At 34.9% G+C, this 25,672-nt stretch overlaps 3 protein-coding genes across 6 annotated transcripts in view; 2 read left to right on the top strand and 1 right to left on the bottom strand.

The window, feature by feature from the left end:
* On the top strand, positions 1–3,586 carry fam110c (family with sequence similarity 110 member C). The gene has a single exon (XM_024290618.2). The coding sequence runs from the start codon at positions 179–181 to the stop codon at positions 1,169–1,171; it is 993 nt and encodes a 330-aa protein (XP_024146386.1). The 5' UTR covers positions 1–178; the 3' UTR covers positions 1,172–3,586.
* A 178-nt stretch (positions 3,587–3,764) lies between these two features.
* Positions 3,765–15,369, top strand: fbxo25 (F-box protein 25). 2 transcript variants are annotated; one of them, XM_024291893.2, is made up of 11 exons: positions 3,765–3,891; positions 4,410–4,586; positions 10,276–10,379; positions 11,553–11,602; positions 11,686–11,778; positions 11,851–11,944; positions 12,182–12,366; positions 12,474–12,656; positions 12,869–13,012; positions 13,614–13,640; positions 14,826–15,369. In XM_024291893.2, exons 2-11 carry the CDS (start codon positions 4,459–4,461, stop codon positions 14,913–14,915), a joined length of 1,098 nt encoding a protein of 365 aa, XP_024147661.1. In that variant the 5' UTR covers positions 3,765–3,891; positions 4,410–4,458; the 3' UTR covers positions 14,916–15,369. The 2 variants fall into 2 exon arrangements, with proteins under 2 accessions (XP_024147661.1, XP_024147662.1); XM_024291894.2 differs by lacking the exon at positions 13,614–13,640.
* A 1,701-nt stretch (positions 15,370–17,070) lies between these two features.
* The window catches only part of si:ch211-225h24.2, a 14,515-nt gene continuing 5,913 nt past the window's right edge, over positions 17,071–25,672 (bottom strand). For 2 of the 3 annotated variants that reach the window (XM_024291938.2, XM_024291939.2), the window contains exons 2-4: positions 23,992–24,048; positions 20,712–20,827; positions 17,071–17,765 (exon numbers count right to left, since the gene is read on the bottom strand). In XM_024291938.2, coding sequence (XP_024147706.1) covers positions 17,360–17,765; positions 20,712–20,827; positions 23,992–24,048 — 579 coding nt within the window. In that variant the 3' untranslated portion in view covers positions 17,071–17,359. Of the gene's footprint in view, positions 17,766–20,711; positions 20,828–23,991; positions 24,049–25,556; positions 25,656–25,672 lie in introns of those variants that run through there. The other variant, XM_024291940.2, reaches the window with a different exon arrangement.

The raw sequence follows: 25,672 nt of genomic DNA, 5'->3' as shown, positions 1-25,672 counted from the left end.
AAACACAGACCTGTTCAGAGTGGGTGGGGTGTATTGATGGGTGTTTGAGCAGACAAGGTGAAGTTTCCTGTTGTAACTCGTGCTCAGGCGAAGAACAGACTTGAATGGAATCTCTCTGGATAGACCTTACTCCAAGAGATTAGCTTCCCCGTGGAAAGTGTAAGCTGGCAAAACCACGATGGAGACGAATAGCGACGCCACAAAAATCCTGGAAAAGGGTCCGGAATACCTTCGGAAGCAAATGGAACGTGACAACAAAGGCCACATGAGCGCTGTGGAGAGGCTCGCCGCAAGTAAGCCCAAATACGTCAAGAGCCAACAAGTGGTCAACTCGTGCCAGGAGCCAGTGATCGGCCTTAGCCTTTTTTCTGGGAGCAGCACTGAATCTTCAAACCTGCCGTTAAACCATGGCGGGAATCTTGTTACAAGGAGTAGCCCAGCCGGTGTTGCACAAGACTCCTCACCGGGAAAGGAGCGTCAGTCCAGCTCCAAAAAGAGACCAGATTCACTTCTGATCTACAGGCAGAAATGTGAATCATTAAGAGGGCCTGCGAATAATCACAAACATCCGATGTCTCGTAAGCTCCTGCTTGGTTCTGTGAATAGAAATGTCCCATTACTTGGGAATGCTGGCAAGGAATGTGGATCTGAAGGCAACAAGGAAAAACGAGCAGCGGAGAACTGCAGCTCTGTCTCTCAGTCAGAGAAGAGGTCAAACAGAGCTGTGGAGGAAACCAGCACTGACTCTGGCACGAAGAAAGCTGCTGGTGGTCTTCTGGAAGTTCCTCAAATTGAAAGGAGGTCGGGGAAGGGGGTCAGCCGTTCCCACTCTGACATTAGTTCCAGGTATTCCAGAAACTTTGCAGACTTTGACGTCTTTTTTAAATACTGTGGTCTGGACGGGGACATCATCGACTCCTTGGGAAGAGAGAACTTCTCCACGTGCTCGGAGGAAATCTCGATGACCATCGTTCGGAGTGTCAGTGTGTCCACGTCAGACGACGGCTTCTCCAGGGACAGTGGTGACAGTGACGGGCTCCTGGGGAAGGAGTTGGTGAAAAAAGAGAAACAGGGCACATCCATCATTGAGCGCAACGCACGCATCATCAAATGGCTCTACAGCTGCAAAAATGCAGCAGAGACCGGGAAGAAGCTGCGGGATCTCAGCTGATGTCTCCATAAGACTTGTTACTTGAATTAACAATGTTACAATGTTCCAATGTTGGTTGTGGAAAACTGGAGTATTTTCTAGATTTTTATATCTATGTTACTTTAAAATTGTTTAGAATAAACCCTAATGTTAACCCAAATAGTTATAAAGCATGATATTTTTCATATTTGATTAGTGTTGTCACTCTGCGAATGCACAAAGATTTCTGACAAGTCGGGTCATGATGTGAAAGAAAAACATCAGATTTTGTCAGTTAAATATTTCCTGCTGTACGGATCCGAGGCGGAGTCATTCCCACCCGGATAATAGGCTTGCAATCAAATCCAGCCAGATTTTCTTGGACGTTTGTGGGTCACGGGACAAACCTCACACCTGTTTGTTTTCTGTGATCCAATTTGTTGTTGTCCTGACAATAGTGCATTTTTTCCCCGTCAAAATGTGAAAATTTCACAATAAAAGCACCAATATTCAGACAAAGAAGTGACCACACAAAGATAAGAAGCTTAGAGCTAATAGTTTAAGGATGACTTTAAATTATGCTAAAATTGTTTCTCTCAAGACGTCTTAAATCTAAGTTTATGCAGCAAATTTTTCATAAACTTTTTGGCCTTTTCCAGGTGAAAGGTACACCTTATATCACGCATAAGCAGGTTTATACAAATAAGTATAAACACCCTTGTGTAAAAGAGATTATCTCACCATGCCTTTCATCGTTAGGAAAGGCAACATACAAAGAAAAGCTGTTATTTTCCACCCACCCTTTAAGATGTATGTGAGAGGAATGTGCCAAGTAATCTGATGGGCTTATGTCCAGTGACCCGTTGAAACAGTATCTCCATTTCCCTCCCAGTTTACGCCTTCTTTGTCTCCTGACCACTTTCTCCATCTTTCTGCCAAGTTTCTTTGTTGCTTCTTTGAAGCTCAGAAGCTGAAGAGAAAATCTTCAGAGGGTACTTGAGGTCAAGACTGCTAGAGATGGACAGTATTTAAGCAAAAATGTGACTGCTAAACAAATGTTTTTGACTATTCATAGATAAATAAGTTTGGTATGTTTTTTTCTCAAGTGAGTTTTTCTATAAATTTGATGAAAGATGGATATTCTTGTTTAAAAACAGTCTTTTATAAAGGGTGGGAATGCTATTTTAAAAAGTAGAAGCTAATTTTAATGTATAAAAAAAAGTGTAATATAACATGAACTGAATTTAGCTAATTGAGCCTTTGGAGGGCAGTATTTTACCACAAGACTGTTTCAGAGCGTCCAAGCACCCATAAGAAAAAAATGTTAGAACGCAATTCAAAAAGGCAAAGAATGACAATTTAAAAAAGTAGTCATAAATAACTAAAAAAAAAAATAAATAAATGATTTTTTTTTTCAGAAGATGCCAACTAAACAACAAATCTTGTATTCATTTTGCGGTTAGACATTTTTCAATTATGTAAACTAATATTTTTTCAGCCATGATGTAACAGCTGGAGACAGGTGAATACCCAGACAACAAAAATATGCGTAAAAACTATATTTGTAATTATAAGGAAGTATGACAGACAGGACAGGCAAGTTAGACCAGACATTTCAGACGAGGAAACTGTCTAGAAAACTACATGTAAAGGAAGTAAAATACCAACATGATGAACGAATACCAAAGTGACTTAATTGTTTATCAAAAAACTGTTTATGATTCCCAATTATTTTTTGTTAAATCTAAGTTGCCTATAAAAATAGTCACAATTTAAAGCCAATATCAAGATAATTAATGAAATTATAAAATGATAGAATATAATAAAAAGTGTATAAAATGTTGAATGAACGTGTGTTTTTAATATTTTTATTTCAGTTCCTTTAACTTAAATGCAATCTGTAGTTTTTTTCAACATTCTGAAAATGTCATGCACTTTAAAGAAGCTTTTAGGCAAACAAAATCTTTCAAGCCAAATCTGTGATTGCTTGTTTTTTTTTTTTTTTTTGTTTGTTTTTTTTTTTGTCCTGTAATGCAAACCAGATGATAAAATGCTGGTGGAAAATTAAGCATTTGCTCTCTGTGCAAACAAAAAAAAAGATCAGGTTTAGATTAAACGCCATGCAGTCAAATAAAACCAGTTTATCCTTGAAATTGGGTGATCAACAATGAACAAAAGGCTTGTTTTGTATTGAAATGTATTTTAAAAAGAACCACTTTATCCAATGTAATTGAATTTGTATTCATTCTAATAATAGTGCCAAAATGTCTCTTCTTCGTGCGGTTGTTTCTCACCAAAAGAACATGAGGAACATAATGTGCTTTTTTTTTTTCCAATTATGACATTTGTATTAAAACCATGTGTTCACGTAAATAATCTTAAGTGTTTTATTGATTAAATTTCAATAATCTAAAAATATATCTTCATCCACAAATCTCTTCTGCAGTTCCCCCCATCCCCCACTTCAAAATAAAAACACAAGTACTTGTGCGCAGTCCTCCGTCACGTGTCGGAAAAGCCCCAACAAAACAGAAAGGATTACAAAGTTGTGGGTGACATCGACTCCAGCCAATCAGAAACGAGTCTCCGAGCAGAAGCGAGGCGCTTTCTACGATTCTATCCAATCAGAGAGTGGAAGGCGGGTGTTCTGGGCGTCGTGGCTCCGCCCCCTTGCATTTACTTCCGTCAATATTTCCAGCGCAGGCAGGCAGAGGAGAGAAAACAGAGACAGACTGCAACAAAGGAGTCGATTGACTTCAAAGGTTCGTGATATTCTGATGGTTCAATCGGTCCTTTATGTTCTTATTTTATCTTTTATTGGAAAAATATGCGTTTAAGCGACTGACAGCTTATTTTTACTTTTATTTTTAACCGCTTTAAGCAGCCACCGCTGAAAAAATGCAAAGCTTTGATGATTTCAATGTGTTTTTGGACGAGTTATGCATTTTTATTTCTTTATAGTTAGGGCAGCTTACATTTTTAAATCTCTAATTCAATTGTTGTTTTGTTTAATTTACAGTTTTAGCATTGGAGTGGGTTTGTAGAAGTAAACGAAGGCCTTTCATTGTTTATTATATTAATTAAATGGTTACACAACTTTTTTGCTCATAATTTTATTTTCATTATCTACTTACATAATCTATTGAATATAGTTTATGGATAAATGTGTTTTAAGTTAACAACCAGATTTTAAAATGATATCAACAGCATCAGATCTCCCCCCATATCTGTACTTTAATGGTACATTCCTTGAGGGGTTTTGTTCCTTTCTGCTCCCCAGGAGTCTGGAGGGGGATCTGCCCTCTCTGCCCAGTCCCTCCCCAGCTAAAATGCCTTTCCTGGGCCAAGACTGGAGGTCTCCGGGTTGGAGTTGGACAAAGACGGAGCACGGCTGGAAAAGGATGGTGTACTTTGGACATGAACTAGAGGACAACAACAGAGAGATAAGCCTAACAGAGTAAGATCATAACTCTGTTGATGTTTATCTGCCTCTTACTTATTTGCCAAAATGAGACTTTGCATCAGTTCTACTAATCATTTGTCCTTGTTTACCTAGAAACGGTGTTGTTTTGTTTGTGTTTTGTGGCATCCTCTCAACCCCACGATTAAAAAGTAACCGGCTTTTCCTCATAACACTTCAAGCCCCGGGCTGCAGCTACATTCAGACTTGATCATATCATTGATCTGAGAGGCTCCATAACTCTGTTTGAGGGCAGACTTGCCGCCAAGTTTACACAAAAATGCCTCAACTGAAAAATCTCCTTCCAGCTCACAAAAATCCTTGAAAGCAAACTAGGTGAGCAGCTGCAGAAGCCAATAAAGCTGCTTTGGCTCAAAGCGGAAATGTTTTATCAGAGATGCTGAGCTATCACTGCTTAATATCTGAGATAAATTTCTTTGTTAAAACTCTTGACTCAAAATCTCATCACAACAGTTAACGATTAAAAGAGTTTAAACCTTTCCACTGAGCAGGAAAATAATAATTGACATAGTCGGTGCTTATTAAATGCTTTTCTTCTTTCTTCAAAACTTTTGAAAAACTCTGAATAAGAGACGCAGAATGCCAGGTCTTTTGTAGGGCTGGGAATCGATTAAAAAATTAACTAATTAATCGCAAACCTGGGGCACAATTAATCGCGATTAATTTTTTTAATTTACAGTATTTGCCGACCACTGATTATTTGCGAATAATCACAAAATTTAATTTATATATGACAGCGTGCCAGACCACTGATCAAAAAGTGCACTTTTTGTGAAAAAGTAATCTAAACCAAAAAAATAACAAGATTAAAGTACTAAAAACAGATTAAATATTTGTTTCTTTTGTAAATAACCATGGTATAAGTGGGAAACCCAATGAAGTGTTTTGATGACTTAGGGAAAGATTGAGATTGCTGATAGGTGCGATTAATTTGCGTTAATAAATATTAATGCATTAATCGTAATTTTTTAATCGCATGCATTAATGCGTCAACATGCACGGCCCCAGTCTTTTTAGTATATGTACCACAGACTTATTACCAGTTGATTACTTAAATTATTTCTATTTAGCCCCTTTTCTCCATTTATTATCGCTTTGTATAACTTTATATTTACATTTATAGTTTATTTTTTAGATTAAAAACTGCTAATAAAAAAAAAATCAAAAAGTGTTGAATCTAAGCATTATTATCAAAAAATAAAGCATTTTAGTGTGTTTAAGCAAGGAATAAAATTAGATTTGATTCGTTCCTAAGTTAAATTGTCACTAACCGGCATTTGGGGCATTAAATTATTTGCTCAATCTTTAACTATTTTTTTAAATCAAGATGGAAAACGATAAACTGTAACCATAAAGACAGCTACAGTCTTAGTTATCGTCTTCTTAGCGAGTCGGAGCTGGAGATATCTCCTGGTCACAGCCTCTCTTTTAGTATCCGTCACTCTTGTCGTGAATCTTGACATCGGAAAGGCAAACAATGCAGCAACACACAGTGTGAACTCATGACATCGCCTCTTTCAACTGGAGGTCATTGTCCCCCCAGTGATTTCATCCACAGTAGAGTCAGCAAATGTTCACTTATTGTCTCTGTGTGGCATAAATTACCTGAATTTTTTGTCTTAAATCAAAAATTCTATAATTCTCTGTGACTGTTTTATTTATTTATTTATTTTTTTTGGTACATCTGTGAGGAAAAAAAAAAAGTGTTATCTTCTCTGCCAAAAAAGTTCTTCCACCAGGAAACGATTAAAGTAACATATTTTGTTTGTATTTTATGGGAAACCTTGACAGCTACATAAATTCTTCAGCTTTTAGTTGTGTCAAGTACATCTCTCAAGAACAAATACACCGCTGGATGGGGAAAACTTTGAGATTTGTTTCTAAACTTTAAAGGTCTTTGGTAAAAGAAAAATCTTTTTTTTTTAAAGTGGAGATTTCACGACAGATTATTAGGGTCACTTTATAAAGAAAAAATATTTTTAAAATTACGACTTTAAATCTCGTTAATTTGCGAGAAAAAAGTCATAACTGCTAAATTAAGAGAATAAAGTCGTATATTTATGACTTTAAAAGTCATAGGCTAAATTTATGACTTTTAATCTCGTAAAACTACGAGATTTTGAGTCGTAAATTTACGAGAAAAAAACTCGTAAATAACATTTGAAATATATTAAACATTCAGTTTACCTGATAAAATCCAAGACACTTTTCACAGTTTGGTCCGTCTGCTTTCAGCTCACGGCATAAATTCGCTGGACTGTAGGATCCTCGACTTCAATAAATTTACAAGAAAAATGTTGTAGATTTACGAGAAAAAAGTCGCAAATTTACGAGAAAAAGTCGTAAATTTACGAGAAAAAAGTCGCAAATTTACTAGATTAAAAGTTGTAAATTTACAAGAAAAAAACGTATAATATTACTTTTTTTTTTTTTAGTGGCCCTAATACTCTGTCGTAAGATTTATCTAATTAAAGGCGTCTAAATTTTTAAATGTTTGCATTTTTTTTCAGTAAACTTTTTTGGACACAAATGAGAAAAAACAAAACAAACAAAAAAAACACAATTTTAGAAAGATTCCTATTTTGTCTAACATAAAATGAAGAGGTAAAAAAACTGAAACAAATAATAAAAATATAGACCATGACCTATATCTTGTTACCTCTTGTTCATTTAAGATCTGTCAGACTGTTCTAAGTGATAAGAGCTGAAAACCTGAAAGCTGTACATCAATATGTCAGAGTATTAGGGCCGCCATGACAGAAGAAAATCAAATGAAATAATTGTTTAATAAAAAAAAAAATATGGGGGGAGGAGTTCAAAGAATGATGACAAAATGTTGTAAAAAAAAAAGTTATGAGAAAAATAAAAAATGTAGAAAAATAAAGTTGTAAAATTCTGAAAAAAAATCGAGATTAAACTTGTACAATTATTAGGATAAGGTCAACATTTTACGAAAATAAAATCGTTATATATTATTTAAAAAGTAACAATTTTACAATGAAAATGTCATGTCATTTGAAAACAAAGTTATGCATTTACAAAAAAAGTAACGCAACTTTAAGGAGATTCTTGACTGTGGTGATGTCCGTCCCATTTCTCTGAATTTTTTGCAACGTAAATTAAAGAAGTGATGTTTGAATGTCTTTGTTGAAAACATTTTAAAAGCTAAATGTGACATTTTTTTCTAAAAAAAAAACACATACTTTTCTTTTAAATTTGACATTATAATTTTTTAAAGCATTACATTTATGACTTTACTCTTGTAAATTATTGATTTTTTTTTATAATCAAGCTTTTTTCCTCATAATTTTATTACTTGATTCTCCCAAATTTTTACTTTTTTCTTGTTATTTTACAACTTTATTCTCATATTTTTTTTTCTTTTGAAGTGTCTCCAACAATCCATTGTATCATTAAGACTAAAATGTGTAGAAAAATATATTTAATAACCAGTACTAAAGCCCAGAAATAACAATAATTTATTTTGTTTTAATTTTCACATAAAAAATAAATCACAATTGTGTTTGGAATTTTAAAAGAAAAGCTTTTGCAGCATTAAACACTCAAATATTAAAGCTAGAAGTAACAAAGAGGGCATTATGCATAGTGATTTAATTTATATTTTTGTTTTGTTTTTATAACTTGCTTATAATAATTTTTTTTAACTTTAATTAACTTCGTATATTCTTTTTTTATCATTTATCGAATTGGCAAATTTCTAAAATTGTCATTATGTTGGTGAATGTGTATTTGAATTGGTTGATTTTGGTCATAAAGACCCTCAAACGTTTTGCTGCTTTTGAAAAAAAAAGTGACATTAATTTTTATTTAAAGGGAAGCAGCAGGAATCACAGGATCAGCCTAATCTGGAGCTCCGCATCCAGTCGTACCAAGGTCATTTAGGTCATTTCTTGTTGGTCCATAAAATGGGAATGTGGTTCTACATCTACATCTTGTCATGATAAAGACGTTGAGTCTGTTTGTGAGTCTTCTCAGGTCTGTGAGGCAGAAAAGTCCTTTGGAGTTTCATTTTGTATAACAACATCTAGTCCTTTCCTTCTATGGAAATCATTCTCTAAAAATCATCCTTAAAGGTGAGCTGATGTGTTTTTATAAACTAAAAAATCTGAAATGCTGACGCCATAGACGGACAGAGAGAGTCTGATGTTTTCTGATCCATAAGCCGTCTGTCAGGCTGATTCACGTCCACATCTGCAGAGTCTTGTCTTCTGGCCGACAGCTCGTCTTGATTAGTCTGGGTTCTGTCAGTTTGCACCAACAACCATTTTCATTTGAGTTCCTGTTTGATGGTGTTCCTCTGATGTCCAGTCAGATATTTCATCCATTTTTGGCTCTGCGGACTGTAAAACGGCAGCTGGTCATCTGGTATGAAGGAAGAAACGATCTGTCGAGATGCTTCTGGATGTAGCGCAGCAGAGCTGTCACAGCGGCTTACGGCTGCCACGATTAGTCGACTAATGGACGACAAATCGAGTATTAAAATAGTTGACGACTAATTTAATAGTAGATTAGTCGTCAACTTTAGATTATATGGAGTCAAAGTGTTGTAAAGTTGAAAGTTATAAAGGCATTATGATAGTTTTTTGGACTATTTTGGCATTTATCAAGGTTGTTTTAGCCTATTTTGGAGTTTAGCTAATACTTCAGCTACATGCTAGCTGTTTTGGCTAACTTTGGCTTTTTTTGTTTTTTAGCCTGTTTTGTAATTTAGCTAATGTTTTAATATCATGCCAGCTGTTTTGGCTAACTTTGGCTTTTTTGTTTTTTCGGCTGTTTTGTAATTTAGCTAATACTTTAACATCATGCTAGCTGTTTTGACTAACCTAGGCTTTTTTGTGGCCATTTTCGAGTTAAGCTAATATTTCAGCTATAAACTATTTGTTTTGGCTAATTTAGACTTCTTTTCAGTTTTTTAGGCTAATTTGGAGTTTAGCAAATTTTTTATCACCATGCTAGCTGTTTTTGGTAGCTTACACCTTTTTTTAGACTATTTTTAGCCTAAAAAGCTAATACTTCAGCTGAATGCTAGCTGTTTTTGCTAATTTAGGATTTTTTTTTTAGGCTGTTTTGGAATTTAGCTAATATTTTAGCACCATGCTAGTTGTTTTGACTAACCTAGGCTCTTTTTTAAGCTATTTTCGAGTTTAGCTAATATTTCAGCAACAAACAAGTCATTTTGGCTAATTTAGGCTTTTTTTATTTTTTAGGCTATTTTTGAGTTTAGCTAATGGTTCAGTGGCATGCTAGCTGTTTTGGCTAACTTAGGCTTTTTTAAAAATATTTTTTAGGCAAATTTGGCATTTAAGTAATATTTTAGCAGGCCATCAGCTTCAGCATTTTCAGCTATCGGCACTAGCATCTTCAGTGGCCAAATTCAGCTTACAGCATTCATACACAGGTAGTGCTATATATCTAGTTTTTAGTTAGTGTAAAGTTAATGATGGTTAATATGTGTGCTTTACATCCATTTTGTGTATGACCTGATTAGTTGACTAATCAGAAAAAAAACAGTATTTAGTCGACTATTAAAATAATCATTTGTGGCAGCCCTACAGTGGCTTGTGTTTACTAAAAAATCAGAATCCCCTGAACCCATTTGCTGGTAATAATTAACCACAAAGTGTCTGTTTTTGTGTGTGAACAGGCTCTGCGGCGACAACAACGATCATTTGTTTGTGGGAGAAGTGTGCGAGTTCAACTCCGCCAAGAGGAAAAAGGACTTCTACAACAACAACACCAAATCCCAGTGTGAGGATCGCACACCTGTTGCATTCTTAAACTTTACGTACACTTTCTTGTTCTGCAAAACATCTGGACGGATCAAACCAGAATGTCCTTCTTGATTTATGGACGGATTCAGTTTCTGATGAGTCTGACATGACAAACTTTTAGGAAAACCAGATTTGACATTTTCACCTCCAACTACTTTTTTTCTGCTTTTACTTTGTCTCATGCAGACATAAAAAGAACATATTTTTAATGGATTTGTCTGTAATAAATAAAAGCTGCATTGCATTTATATGATCAGATCAGCAAGTTTAAGGCTATTTTGAGCAATTTCTTCCAATCTAATAACCACAAAACATTTTTTGTGGTTATAAACCCCAACTTCCTTATATTTACCAACATTTTTTTATTATATTATACATTATTCCCATAAAATGATACAAAAAACTAAATTTTGATTAGTACAATTTGTTTTTTTTACTGCAAAAATCACAAAAAGTGAGATCAAACTGTTTTTTATATTTAAAAAAAAGTGTAAATGCAAATTAAAATGCATACATTTAAAAAAAATGTCAAAATAATGTGAAAAATGACTCCAAACTCCCATAAATTATATAAAGAATTTCTTAGGCTATTTTGGAGTTTAGTTAATAATTCGGCTACATTTTTGCTGTTTTGGCTAATTTTGGCTTTTTTCATTCTTTTAGGCTAATTTGAAGTTTAGCTATTTTTTCAGTATGCTAGCTGTTTTGAGTAACCTAAGTTTTTTTTTTTTTTTGGGGCTAATTTGGCATCAGCTATTATTTTGAATGGCTATCAGCTTTAGCGTTTTCAGCTATCAATTTCAGCATCTTCAGCTATTAGCACTAGCATCTTCAGCGGCCAAATTCAGCTTACAGCATTCACACTAGCATTATTGCAGATAATGCTTTATATCTAGTTCATAAATATGTTAAAAAGTTATGGTTTTAAAGTTTTAAAAATGTAGTTTTAGTCTTCAATAAATGTTTATCCGCGACCTATGGTGTTATTTTGGATTTTGGCCCCTTGTGCGATTGAGTTTGACCCCCCTGATTTAGAGACTACTTTAATATTTAAAAGCATAATATAATAGATGTGTCCTTACATTCTAAAGAAAAGTGTTGTTTCTACTCACTTTAATCTATAGTAAACACGACTTTTGTTGCTTTTTAGTTGTTTTCCGTGATAAATGGATCTACGTGCAGAAAGGGAGCACCAAAGAGGTGAGTACTAAAGCTTTTCCTGTCGTTACCCAAAGGGGGTTTGGTTTGTCAGTGGAGTTGACTTTATCCTCTTTACACTTCAGCGCCATGGATACTGCACACTCGGTGAGGCGCTCAACCGTCTCGACTTCTCCAGCGCCATCCAGGACTTGAGGAGATTCAACTACGTGGCAAAAGTGAGCACAAGCTCTTCTTGTTCACGGCGCTGTTTCATTGCTCAAATTCTGATGAATCTTCCTCATTTGCAGCTTTTCCAGTTAATAGCCAGATCCCAGCTGCCATCTTTGAGCGGAGCTGCCCAGAAAAACTATTTTAACATTCTGGAGAAGATTGTGCGAAAGGGTAAGGATCTTCACGCTAAAGCTGCTGTTTGGAGTGGAAACTTTTTTAAAAATAAACCAAAAATACATCTTGGTAAATTGGGGCATAATTCTCCAAAACATTATTTAACTATTTTTATAAAGTTTTATTTTGAAGGAAAGCATAATAACAGTTGTTTTATCTATTTAATTTACTTTCACTATTTATAATTCAGCTTTTTTGTTTTCTTTTTTGTATTTTCTTGATTTTACACCAAAGTGCTGGAAGATCACTACAATCCACGCCTCGTCAAGGAGCTCCTGCAGGACCTAAACTCCACTCTGCACAGTCTGACCATCCATGTTGGCAGATGCGTCCTCGTCGGCAACGTCAATATCTGGGGTTGCCGCCTGGAGACCATCGTCAAATGGCAGCAGGAGCTCAACAACCTAGAGATCCCCAAGGTGCTCCTTCAATTTATTTCACTATTGGAAAGCAAAATCTCACAAATTGTTAGTATTTATTCATCTATAACCAGGACTATTTGTTCTTTTTTTGCTTTCTATTTCAGCAAATCTACAACGGGATGTCATTTAGCGACTTGCCTTTACACATGCACGACAAGATCCTCTACAACCTATCCGATGCCTTTGACATCATAAATTTGGGACAAGCCACGCCCACCCTGCAAGCCCTCAGCGAGAACAGGACTCTGTGGAAAAAACTCTGCCACTTCCACTTTTCTGATAAACCGGTAAGAAAGTGTTTCCTTAAAAACTATAAATACAAACTTCAACAGCAGCTAAATATATATATATTTGACCACTAGAGGGCAGAATTGTTACTAAAATTGTTAGTTTGCCTCATCTTTCACATATGAATCATTATAATGTTTTTTTTTAAATATTAAAGCTCTAATTACATTCTTTTTTTTTCTATCTGGGACTTGTGTTCCCAAAAAAACAGTTTTGTCGGAGTTTGGCCGTAAACAAGAGCGACAACGTGGACTGGAAGTTGATGTATTTCAGTTTGCTGAAGCACTACCCCATGAAGGAGCAGTACGGCGACACGCTGCACTTCTGCAAACACTGTAGCATCCTGTTTTGGAAGGTAAAAAACATTGAGATCGAATGCAAATATGTGCAGAAAGGACCGACCTTCATTTATGAACTTTAATAGAGTTGTATATTATGTACAAAATATGTTGATTTTATGAATAAAATTGCTTTTAAGGAATATATTTAAGATATTTCAGCGTCAGGCGACACTTTCTATCCTAAATATTAACACAATAGTAACAAAATAATTAGCTTTTTTTGTAGTTTTAGAAAAAACTTTTTTTTTTTTAATAATAATAGAATTTTGACTTAATTCTCAAGGCATGCAAACTAATTTAACCGCCTATTCATGCCCATGTGTGCCCTGCTGGCTCTGCTAATCCTCGAGCACACTGGATTTGTGGACTCGTGTTTTCCACACGTGTAAACGACTCCGTCTCCATGGCGACTGCTCTTCAAACACAAGAAGAAAGAACTGCAGGAAATTCCACAGAAAATAATGTCACTTTAAAGCTTCACTTCCCTTTCTTTTTTTCCCTCCTCCGCTGTGAAGTTTAACCCTTTTTTTTTCTTCTCTCTCCTTCCTTTTCCTTGCCCGGTTCCTCTCCTTCCTGCCTCTTCCCGTGGTTCCCTCCTCTCACTTTTCCCTTAAGGATCGCAGTGTGGCTTTGTTATTCAAGGTACTCGATGTCCTGTCTTGAGTTTTCTTCTGGACTTTCATCTCCTTTTTTAATTCCCTGAAGATGTCGTTGTGTCAGATCTGCACTTTATGTGAATTATTTAAATGTATTATTTAAAAATATCCAGTTATTTTTCATTTGGATTGATGCAATGTCAGAACAAAGACAGTGTAATAAAAAGAGGAATAAAAAAGCAGTCAAAGCTAAATCCTTTGAATACTACCCCAGTTTTACAAGCAACATATAGGTTAAAAAAGAAATGTTTTAACATTTGTGAGCACTTTATTAGAAAAAAATGTATAAAACTAAAAGTTGAGAGATTTTTCAATTGATCCCAACTATGTTCTTTATCTAAATGATCATTTTTCCAAATTTTTTTTTTTTCTTTTTTTGGTAAATTGAATTTCTAAATAAATTAGCAGACATGCATTATTCCTGCATATAGATTTTGTTTGGGTAAATCTGGTATTTTTGGGTAACTTTTAGCACCTTTTTAGACAAATAAAAAGGGAGACATTGCAATACTACGACGGCGTCTATGGCCATCAAAAAAAAATAAAATTATTGTAACGAGGTTTTTTTTTGGTGTAAATTTACGACTTTAAATCTAATAAATGTACAACTTTTAATCTTGTAAATTTACAACATTTTTTTTATGTAAATTTACAACTTTAAATCTTGTAGGTTTATGAGAATTAAAATTGTAATTTAACTGGCTCTAATACTCCGTTGTACAACATAAACTAAATCAATACATATTTGTTTGTTTTTTTTGTAAGATTAAAAGAATTTTAAAAATTAGTTATATTTGTACGCTTGGAAACAGAAATAAAAGGGAAAATATCCAAATAAAAAAAATTTAGGCTGTTCTTGTGGCATTTTTCTGATGATTATTATGTCAATTAATCTAAAAATTGCATTTCTGAGTATTTATTTATTGAAATCGTTGTGAATCAGGAGCAAACGAAAAAAAATGTTGTTTAAAAAGAGGTCAAAAATACGCTGGGCGGGCCACAAACTCCCTGCCCATCTGCAGAAACTATGTCCTAAAAAATGACACAGATTCTTTTGAGTCAACTATCTTCATTTTTTTTTTTAAAATGTTTAAAATAGCTTTAAAAATAGTCAGAATGGCACTTCAAAGTGGCTCCTGCTGTGACTGATATGCTTGTCTTCTCTCCTCAGGACTTCGACCATCCGTGTACCGCCAGCGATCCGGACAGCTGTCTGATGCCCGTCTCTCCGCAGCACTTTATCGACCTCTTTATGTTCTAAACTCCATTTATTTCATGTCTAACCTCTTCAACCCAAATCCAAAGGGCTCTCGTTTGTCTTGTTTTTTTAGCCCCATAAATCCATTGCGAAGAGCGCATGAGGTTTGTGTTGTTCAGAGAATTCGCCCTGGGAGAATAAACTATGTAAATAATTTATATGTGAAAGAAAACATGTTGTGAGTAAATATGTGCAATAAGACTTATTTATAAGAAGGCCAAAAAAAGTAACTATTTGATTATAAATGACTTTCTGATGAGTGTATTTCCAAAGCAGATCCTGTCTTAGTGTCCCCACTGAGTAAGAATGAAAAAAATAAACATTTTTCTACTTTTGTCCGAAGTGAAAAACATTATTTAAGATGTTTTTTTTCCAATTTTTTATATTATTCCTTTAGCATTCCAGCAGTTTTCATGGTACTATCTCGACTTACAATAAAACCTTTTTGAAATTCTGAGTGTTTCTTTTTCTTGGTTTTACAGCAAACAGAAGCAGAACAAGAAATTTAGACTTAATATATATATTTTTATTTTTCTTTGAGGAAATGTGAGCCAGCACTTTAAATGAGAAACAACAGGACACAAGTTTCTGTGCACACCTCAGTGATCGACAATGAATTCGGTAAACATTCAAACAAAAATATAAGGAAAGACGAGTAAATACGTTTCTCAGTGGTATAGAAAAAAAGGATATATTTAAAAATAATTATACTTCATTTATTCTAGCATGTACAAAGGATTGATTTTTTTTTTTTTAAAGGAAAACTTAATGCTAAGAAACTGGAGATCGGAAGCATTAGAAAGATTTGGTCTAACATGAAGGCACTTCAGAGTTTGGACGTTCATTTTTTTAACCGGTTTGATTTAATTTATTACACTAATTTTCACAAATTTGGCTTTGGCTGATGGTAAGGAACGCAGAGAGTGGATGTTTCCCATTCCCATTACGTTGCAAAACAAGCTGGGATTCTCTGAATTTTATGAGCTGTTTTGGGATTGCACAACCCAGGTTTTTTTTTCATTTAGCTAAACGTCAGCACATTAAAAGGCCACAAAAGTCTTGTTCTGTGCAACATCTATACGACTTTGTAAATCACAGCTTGTTACAGCAGTTTAGTGCTTTTATTTGATCGGATTCTTTGCCAGTGAATCAAATATTCTGTGAACCAAAAAAAGAAAAAAGAAATCAAGAACTAAAACCTTCATAAATAAATTAATTACTTCAGCAACTAAATGAAGTGTGAACTGTTGATTTAAAGCCTGTAAATGAACTTTTAATCTTAAATAGTTACCAGTATACTGATTATCGTGAGTAATTATAGGCAAAATTGACACGTGGAAAAGTTTAACTGACTTAATAACTAGGGCTGCCACGATTAGTCGACTAATCGACTATTAAAATAGTTGACGACTAATTTAATAGTCGATTAGTTGTTACTTTACATTATATGGAGTTGGAGTGTAGTAAAGTTGAAAGTTATAATAGCATACTGCTAGCTTTTTGGACTATTTTGACATTTTAGCTGCATGCTAGCTATTTTGGCTAGTTAAATTTTTTTAAGTTTTTTGGGCTAATTTGGAAGTTAGCTAATATTTTAGCTGAACACTAGCAATTTTGGCTAATTTATGCTTTTTTCAGCTTTTTTAGGCTATTTTGGAGTTTAGCTAATATTTCATCTGCATGCTAGCTATTTTGGCTAATTTTGAATTTTATCAGTTTTTTGGTTGGGGGTAATTTGAAGTTTAGCTAATTTTTCACCTATTTTGGCCAATTTAGACTTTTTTTCAGTTTTCTTGGCTACTTTATAGTTTAGTTAACATTTCAGCTGCATGCTAGATGTTTCGGCAAAATTATGCTTTTTTGATTTTTAGGCTAATTTGGCATTTTAGCTGGCTATCAGCTTCAGCGTTTTCAGTTATCAACTTCAGTTTTTTTAGCTATCAATTTCAGAATCTTCAGCTATCAGCACTAGCATCTTTAGCAGCCAAATTCAGCTTACAACATTCACACTAGCATTATCGCAGGTAATGCTTTATATCTTTTAGTTAGTTTAAAGCTAATGATGGTTAAGATGTGTGCTTTACATCCATTTTGCATATGACCGGATTAGTCGACTGTGATCAGTCGACTATTAAAATAATTGTTTGTGGCAGCACTGTTACTAATATAAGACTTTATTTAGACAATTTGTTTACACAAAAGGGAAATAGATCACTTCAGTTCAACATTTCTGCTGACTTTATATTTTTGTGATTTTCTCTTAATTGCAAAGATTCCTGAAATAGAAATGCAAAGTTAAAAAAGCGCCCTAATGGAAGGCACTTAAGCATCATTGTCACGCACAATGACTGCATATCGTCATCAACCATACAATTGTGGAAACAATTTGTTGCCCTTGGTTACAGTGAACTAATCAGGAGGTAGGAATGTCTTTTATAAAAAAAAAGCTATTTGAAGCCCCCCCACACACCCTCAGACACAATCCCTCTGCTTATCCTGCTGATTCCAGCCAGCTTGACTTTGGCGCGGGCCGTCCATCGGACGTCGTTGGAGTCCGACAGGTTAGCGTAGCGGGAGGAGTCCTCCTCCAGGCCCCGCCCCTCCCAGGTAGGCATTTCCACAGGAAAGCCTACGGAGTCGGGGGGCGCCGCGTCTTCTCCCGCTCCCGGGGGTTCGTCGCTCGCAGTCTCTGGTAGATTCTCCAGCTGCGGCGGCTCCCACCCCTCTATCTTTTCTAGTTTTTTCGCTGGAGAGATCTGCCTCATCGTCATGGTGACGCTCTCCCAGAAGCAGAGGGCTTTTTCCTGTTTGTCCTTCTTCTCCTTCTCGTCATCCTTGATTTTCTTCTGAGGCCTTGAAAGAAAACAAATGGTTAAACGTGGTCACATGTAAAATCATTATGAGCGGAGCTCATACTGTAACTATAATTGGGGCCGACCGGTTTGGGAACTGGTGTTTATCAGACGTCTAAACAATGTGGACTTGAACTTTCCCCATACAGTGAGAAGGAATTCCCTTTTGTTTGACTGAACTAAGTGATTAATGGCGCTTTTTCTTTTCATACATGTTCCACTTCCTCTGCAGGTCTAAAAAATAACAACTGCAAGGAAATTAAGCTCAGGGTTGCATATGAGTGTTTGGACGTAACAATCGATTCTCAAAGAAAGTAAAAGCCGATTAAAATCAGACGTGGTTCATTTAGTATACAAACATACATTTTGGTAGAATTTGTGTTTGCAGGACAAACAGAAAAAGTTGATTTGTAATCAAGATATAGAGACCTGATCCTTATCTGGAATTTTGACCTTGTTTTCCAGGTTTGTTTAGGTCTAATATTCCATTTATTTTCCACAGATTCAAAACTATCTGACTTTTTTTCTAAGACATTTTTTTTTTCAATTTCATTTTAAGTGCTATTTACATGGTACTTTTTCTGTACCCACTGGGTACTTACAAGGTATTTACATTACACTTTTTTCTATATCTACTGGGTACTTGAAGAGTATTTTCAAGGTACTTTTTCTATAGGTACTCAGTACTTACAGGGTATTTATATGTTTATTTTTATGTACCAACAGGGTACTTACAGTGTATTTAAATAGTATTTTTTCTGTTCCTACTGAGCACTTATAGGCTATTTACATGGTACTTTTTCTGCATGTACTGGGTACTTACAGGGTATTTACACAATACTTATTCTATACCTACTGGGTACAAACAAGGTACATGGTACTTTTTCAATATCTAATGGGTACTTACGGGGTATTTACACATTGGAACGAGAAATTATGGTGAGAACAGATATATTAAAATTGATGGAACTGTCATTAATAATGTCCCTGAAGTCAAATTTTTAGGAGTGATACTCGATAATAAACTTAGCTGGAAACTCCATATTGACTACATAAGTAAGAAAATAAGTAAAAACATTGGTATTTTATATAAAGTAAAACGTATTCTAGATAAAGATGCCTTGCATATTTTATACTGTTCTTTAATTGCCCCATACCTTCTTTATTGCAATGAGGTGTGGGGAAAAGCCTGTAAATGCTACAGCAACAGACTAATCTTACAACAAAAGAAAGTGATGAGAATAATAAATCATACAGGACCAAGACAGCACACCCATGAACTTTTTGTTAAATCTAACATCCTCAAATTTTCAGATCTTGTTCAGTTAAATACAGCTGTCACCATGTGGAAGATCAAAAACAGACTAGTTCCAGATCATATTTGTTGTAAATTTAAGTTGATTACTGATGACAAGAATAGAAGGAAAGGGGATTTTTATTTACCTTATGTTCGAACTTCACTAAGACAGAGAGGGTTTGTTTTCACTGGGATAAAAGTGTGGAATTCCTTAATTACTGAAATAAAAAAATCATCAACTATTTCACAGCTAAAAAGACTGTATAAAAAAGAAATTTTTGAAAATTACAAGTTGTTCTAAAAATAAATAAGTGATTATGGACATATTGTGATCTGGATGGCTAAAGTTGTGTTGTGTTGTTTAATTTAAAGGGCATGAATAATAAGACCTGGTCTTCATCATGCTCCTTTTCATTCATGTGTTACCTTGTTTCTGTTGTGTCGTGTGAATGACCCTTTGTTTGTTGTGGATTGTGGTGGCACATGAGAGAAATAAATAAATGAAATAAAAATGAAATAAAATAATCTCTCTGTACCTACTGATTACTTACAAGGTATTTACATGATACTTTTTCTATACCCACTGGGTCCTTACGGAGTATTTACATGGCACTTTTTCTGTAGGTAGTGGGTACTTACAGGGTAATTACATTGTACTTTTTCTATACCTACTGGGTACCTTCAGGGTACATGGTACTTTTTCAATACTTACTGGGTACTTGAAGGGTATTTAAATGATACTTATTCTATACCTACTGGGTACGTACAGAATACGTGGTACTTTTTAAATACCGACTGAGTACTGGGTAGTCACATGGTACTTTTCTGCTTGTATTGGTTTCTTATAGAGTATTTATATGGTACTTTGTCTGCATATACTGGGTATCTACAGGGTATTTACGTTGTACTTTTTCTGTACGTATTGGGTACTTACAGTGTATTTACATAGTACTTTGTCTTTACCTACAGTGTACTTTTTTGTACCTACTCGTTACTTACTTGGTACTTTCTGTGTATTTATGTGGTACTATTTGGTTCATACTTATGTGGTACCTACTGCATATTTATATTATTATATTAGTTTTTATGCTGTACACACTGGGTTTTTACACGGTGAGTTAATGTGTCTTTTGTAGTACTTACCACGTGTAAAAACTAGGTAAGTACTAATATAGTACCTTGAATTTATTTATTCACTCATTTTTGTATGTTTCATTGTATTTACAAGATGGTAGCAGAAACTACATTTGAAGTACTGTAAAAAGATGACTTAGAATTTACTTTCTTTTACTATGCATGCTTCTTGGTACTCACCATATGTCAGAAGATGCGTAATTACATAGTATTTATTGTGTTTTTCACTGTATTTACTATTAACAAGAACAGAGTAAGTACACAGAAAATACCATTTATTGTATGTGATTATTATTTATTATTGTATTAATGTGTTAAATTATAGGAAGTTTTGTGGTAATTACCATTTAAAAGGAGATAATAGTTACATAGAGAGTACCTCTTAAGTACAACTTCTTAACAACTTTTTGTTCCTCCACGTCACAAGATGGATTCTGTCCATCACTACTTTTTTTCTTAAGTTATCCAACTCATTTGCAGGTGTTTCGTTATCCTCGGGGAAACGAGCCGCCTCACCCTTTCCGATCAGCAGCGTTCACTCCGGTCAGCAGAAGATGCTCGTCATCCTTGGAGGACAGCATCTTCTTCTCCCGCCGCTCCTTCTTGGACATGATCTTCTTCACTTTAGCCTCCTTGCAAAAATCAGAAGAATAAAGCATGAATTCACACCTCTCCGTGGTAGCTCACACTCATCCCTGAAGATGGAAGGAGAGATCATCTCAGCACATTCCGGAGGGAGACCTCTTACACTCCCTCTGAAACTCCCAGTTTTCCTCCCTGCTCTTTAAACACTTTCTAGTGAGTGAAGATGCCTTCTCAGAAGCAAAGGAGTCAAAATTTGGATTTGTTTTTTGAATTCCTGATCTCAGAGCTTGAGGCCTTTACTCCTCCTCACATTCGCTTTACTTATACTACACACAGGATTATCTGATTAAATCCAGACGACTGCAGCTCCTCTATTGTTACTATAAATTCATAAATCCAGATTCATAGGAGACGAGCTGGAGACTGGATAAGACTTGGGAATGTCCGATTTTTAGATTTCTGCTGGTTAAAAAATAAATGAAAAAAAGTCATTTCCTCCTTGCCGTTTCTGCCTCCTGAGGCCAAACCTCCTGCTGGTTTCTCTCTTAATCCAAAATAACCTCAATATTTTGTCTTGTTTGCTGAAAAAATAATTTAATATCCAGTATTTTGAGTTTCAGAAAAGAAAATAGATGCTTGTTGGGGGTCCTCAACTCATAAACAGCTCTCACCAGAAAGCTGTTTGTCCTAATATGAGCATAAAACAACAGAAGGAACAAGACAAGCAGCCGTGCGCAGTGTAAAAGCAGTCTATTTTCAGGCTTGTTTTTCCTCCGAAGTGATTGTTCTAGTCCAAAAAGGACGGGTCCTCGAAAGAATGCCGCATTTCCTTCCCTTCTCCAGACCGGACTCCCTCCTCCTGACAAACACGACTAAATATGTTCGCTGATCAAGGTCGCCTACAGTAGCTCAACAATGCCGGGAGCTTGCATCACAAAGGCAATCACATTCTTTTTGGCTGTAGCACATTTGTGCGAGTCAGATTTTAATCAGAATGACTCTTTTATTACCAAAAAATGTATGAAAATTGTTTAATTTAGCGAAAAGATGAATCAAAAATGCCCCAAGAAAGTTAATGTTCTGCTAATTTTCACAAACATTAAACTTTTAAGGTTTGGTTCTGATGACTAGGACATATTTCTTTTTATTATTAAGTTAATTATTACTAATTTAGTATAATCGTGCAGTTTTCCAAAGAATGTCTTATTGTTATGTATGTTTTGTTTGCCTTTTTTAGGTGTAATGATATGTAATTGCCTTGAGTTTCTATTTGGTTTGTCTTTTTATTGTTGTTTTTTTTTTAATAATCTACAGTATATTTATTTATTTTCTTCCTGCTTTCAGCTTTTTTTCATTGTAAAGTATATAAGATTTTCAAAATGGAAAATTTTCTCCTATTGTTGATGATTTTTTTTTTGCTTTTTTAACATGTTTATTGTGGCATTTCTCTCATAATTGAGAAGATGAATAAAGAAAATTAAAATTAAAATTGCATGTTTGAGTATTTCTTTTGTATTTCTCTAGTCAAATTGTTGGGAATCAGAAAATAAAATTTAAAAAAAGAGTTTATTTGTGACATAAAAAATAAAATTTTGCTCCATTCTGATGCATAGATTGTAGACAAATAGATTCACATACATCTGTTTTCCTTATAAAATATTACTCGCCGTTTTTGCTGCACAAGTAATGTTGTTGTGAGGGGCTTTGAGTTAGCGGGACAGTGTGTAAACAGATGGGCAATGGGAAGTGGGGGCGGTGTTGCTACGTGCCAACAACCCCACCACAAATCAGAGGTGAATACCAACCGAACTACAGCAGAAATCTGCAGAAACTATGTCCACGAAAACAAGTATATAGATATATTTTTTTTTTTTACTAAAAACTGCATAGTTAAAAAGCCACTTTTAAAATAAATAAAAAAATAATCAGATAATATTTAAAGTCAATTTAGCACAAAAAACTTTGAGATGTTATGATGTAGAATGCTTTGAAATACCATCAAAAAGTAACTTATAATGTTTGGTATTATCAGAACAAGTATTGAATTAGTAGCAGCCAGGGAGTTTGGAGACAATGCATGGACTGTGTGAAGAGGTGAGCACAGAAAAAACACGACACCTTTTATGAAAGCAGAGCTGTCAGCGAAGATTATGAAGCGATACAGACTTTGTTAATCAACCGTGTTGAGAGAAAACGGCCTTCAGGAGCTAAAAGTCCATTGTTCTACTTTTTTGTTGAGACACATATATTAAAATGAAGCCAAAGTAATACAAAATATTATGTTATTTTGGAAATAAACATGAATTGGGCTTGAAATGTGTATTTATTTATCTTTTAAGAATGAATATTTGAGCTTAATACTGCAGTACTTTTTACCTTAGAGGGCAAAAAGTAATTATGTGAGTTTGTACAAACTAAATCTATTGTAAGATTTTTGCTTCATATTTTTTTTACTTTAATTTTTCACTTTATACTTTAATCACTTTAGCGTTTATTTTAGTTATTTCACAAGTTGTCACCATTTTGGTCAGATATGACGTCCTGAAACTTTTCTTTTTTTCCAAAAAGGAGTAAATTTGGCAAAAAAAAACCAAAAACATCCTGTTAGTTGTGCTTAAAAAGGCTGTTAAAGCCCTGATAGTTTGATAGTATGGATCTGCCCTGGAATATAATAGTGTCCAAGTGATGTAAATAATATTTATGCCCTCAGATCCCAAAACAAGAAAGAAATAGACAATCCATTTTTAAATGCTCAGCTGTTTCACTGCAATACACAAAATATTCTAAAAGAAGAAAAAGTCACTGACGGTGACCTTATCAAGTGGCTTCTGCTCGTCTGGATCAAGGATAGCTGTACAAACATGAACCATAGCAGGAAAGCAGACAGTTTTTAAAGCCATGAGTCTCCTGATAAGGCAGCAGATGATTGCTGGTGTTTATAGATAAACAGAGCAGCTCTGACTCACCGTCTTAACTCCGGCTCTCAAACACTGTCCTTAGGAGGAAAACTATTGACTGAACGTGGTTTGTTTATGGATACAGCCATGGAGAAACTGTTAATAAACTCGCCTCATTAATATTTGTTCCTGTATTTGTCTGCAGGAGGAGATGAGGAAACAGTTGACTGTGTCTTTAGTGTGCTGCGTTTTCAGAAGCAGAATCCACATTTGCGTCTGGGTAACGTCCAAACAGCTCCAAAGGTGCTATTTACCTTGGAGATGGCCATGACGGCTTCCTCGTCCTCTTCCTCTCCTTCTATGTCTTTATCCTGCGACACACAAACGGCGGCAGTAAGTTAGAACAAACTGTGACAACAACAAAGCGCTCAATTTACCGTAGGAACGTTGTGCGTTTGTTTGTGTGTCTGTTTTGTGTTCCTTTTGAAAGAAGAGTTTTTGAAGAGTAACATAAACACTGTTTAACTTTGCCGTGGAGGATGGAACAATATGTCTAAATCAGTAAATAAAGCAAATTTATTGTATTTCTGTCTTTAATCAGCCTTTTTCTTTTTACAATCCATCTCCTGTATAATAGGTGATCGTGTTTATGAATCAAGAACAGAAGAAAAAATGCTGCTCGAAAAATCTTTTTCTGCTCCATTCTGAAGCATCAGCTTGTAGATCCATTAGTGTCTTCATTTTCCACATCCGAGCTAGCATCTGGCTCAAACTGGTCAAAATTGCTTGTCTTTTTTTTGCACCGTTCAAGTTAGGTTGGGGTTGTGAGTAGCTGTAAGTTAGCACTAGAGAGTGTAAACCATTGATAAACAAAGGGATTATGCGAAGTGAGGGCAGGCTTACTCCGCACCAACAAGACCATCCACAATTCTGAGGCAGATTTCTAATGAACTCCTACAGAAACTGTGTCACAGATAACAAAAACTTGGCAGAAAACTACATAATCATAGTAGTGCTGCCACAAACAATTATTTTAGTAGTTGACTAATTACAGATTATTTTTTCCGATTAGTCAACTAATCGAGTCATGCATAAAGTGGATGTAAAGCACACATCTTAACCATCATTAGCTTTAAACTAACTAAAAACTACATATATTCACATTGGTATTTCCTGTGATAATGCTAGTATGAATGCTGTAAGCTGAATTTGACTGCTGGTGACAATGATGCTGAAGTTGATAGCTGAAAACGCTGAAGCTGGTAGCCAGCTAAAACACTAGTTAAATGCCAAATTAGCCTAAAAAAAGTGTAAGTTAGCCAAAACAGCTAGCATGTAGCTGACATATTAGCTAAACTCCAAAATAGCCAAAATTAGCCAAAATAGCTGGCATGCAGCTGAAATATTAGCTAAATTCCAAAACAGCCTAAAAAAAAAAAAAGCTTAACTTAGCCAAAACAGCTAGCATGTAACTAGAATATTAGCAAATCTCAAAAATAGCCTAAAAAAGCCTAAGTTAGCCAAAGTAGCTAGCATGTGGCTGAAATATTAACTAAAGTCCAAATTAGCCTAAAACAAAAACAACAACAAAAATACTAAATTAACAAAAACAGCTAGCATGTCGCCGAAACATTAGCTAAATTCCAAAACAGCCTAAAAAACAAAAAGCTTAAGTTAGCCAAAACTGCTAGCATGTCGCTGAAATATTAGCGAATCTCCAAAATAGCCAAAAAAAGTCTAAATTAGCCAAAACAGCTAGCACGCAGCTGAAATATTAGCTAAATTCCAAAACAGCCTAGCTTAGGCATACTTTCAAAATAGGTCAAAGATGATCGGAGATGCACTTTAAAGCTAATGTTTATTTATTATTTTTACTCACCTACGTTGTTTCATCTTATTTGTATAATTTAATCTTTATTTCTACTAGTTTTAATACCAATAACAGCTTATTCTGACACCTTTATAAGTTAATTTACTGTTATTTTTATATCTGCT

The sequence above is a fragment of the Oryzias melastigma genome, linkage group LG24 (genome assembly GCF_002922805.2).
Source record: "Oryzias melastigma strain HK-1 linkage group LG24, ASM292280v2, whole genome shotgun sequence".
Classification (NCBI taxonomy): domain Eukaryota; kingdom Metazoa; phylum Chordata; class Actinopteri; order Beloniformes; family Adrianichthyidae; genus Oryzias; species Oryzias melastigma.
This window is presented reverse-complemented; position numbering and strand designations above follow the sequence as displayed.

Coding starts and splice junctions, on each gene's coding strand:
- fam110c (XM_024290618.2), top strand. CDS start 179: ATGGAGACGAATAGCGACGCCACAAAAATCCTGGAAAAGGGTCCGGAA.
- fbxo25 (XM_024291893.2), top strand. CDS start 4,459: ATGCCTTTCCTGGGCCAAGACTGGAGGTCTCCGGGTTGGAGTTGGACA. Junction 12,657..12,868: donor TCCACTTTTCTGATAAACCG/GTAAGAAAGTGT, acceptor CCAAAAAAACAG/TTTTGTCGGAGTTTGGCCGT. Junction 13,641..14,825: donor GTGTGGCTTTGTTATTCAAG/GTACTCGATGTC, acceptor TTCTCTCCTCAG/GACTTCGACCATCCGTGTAC.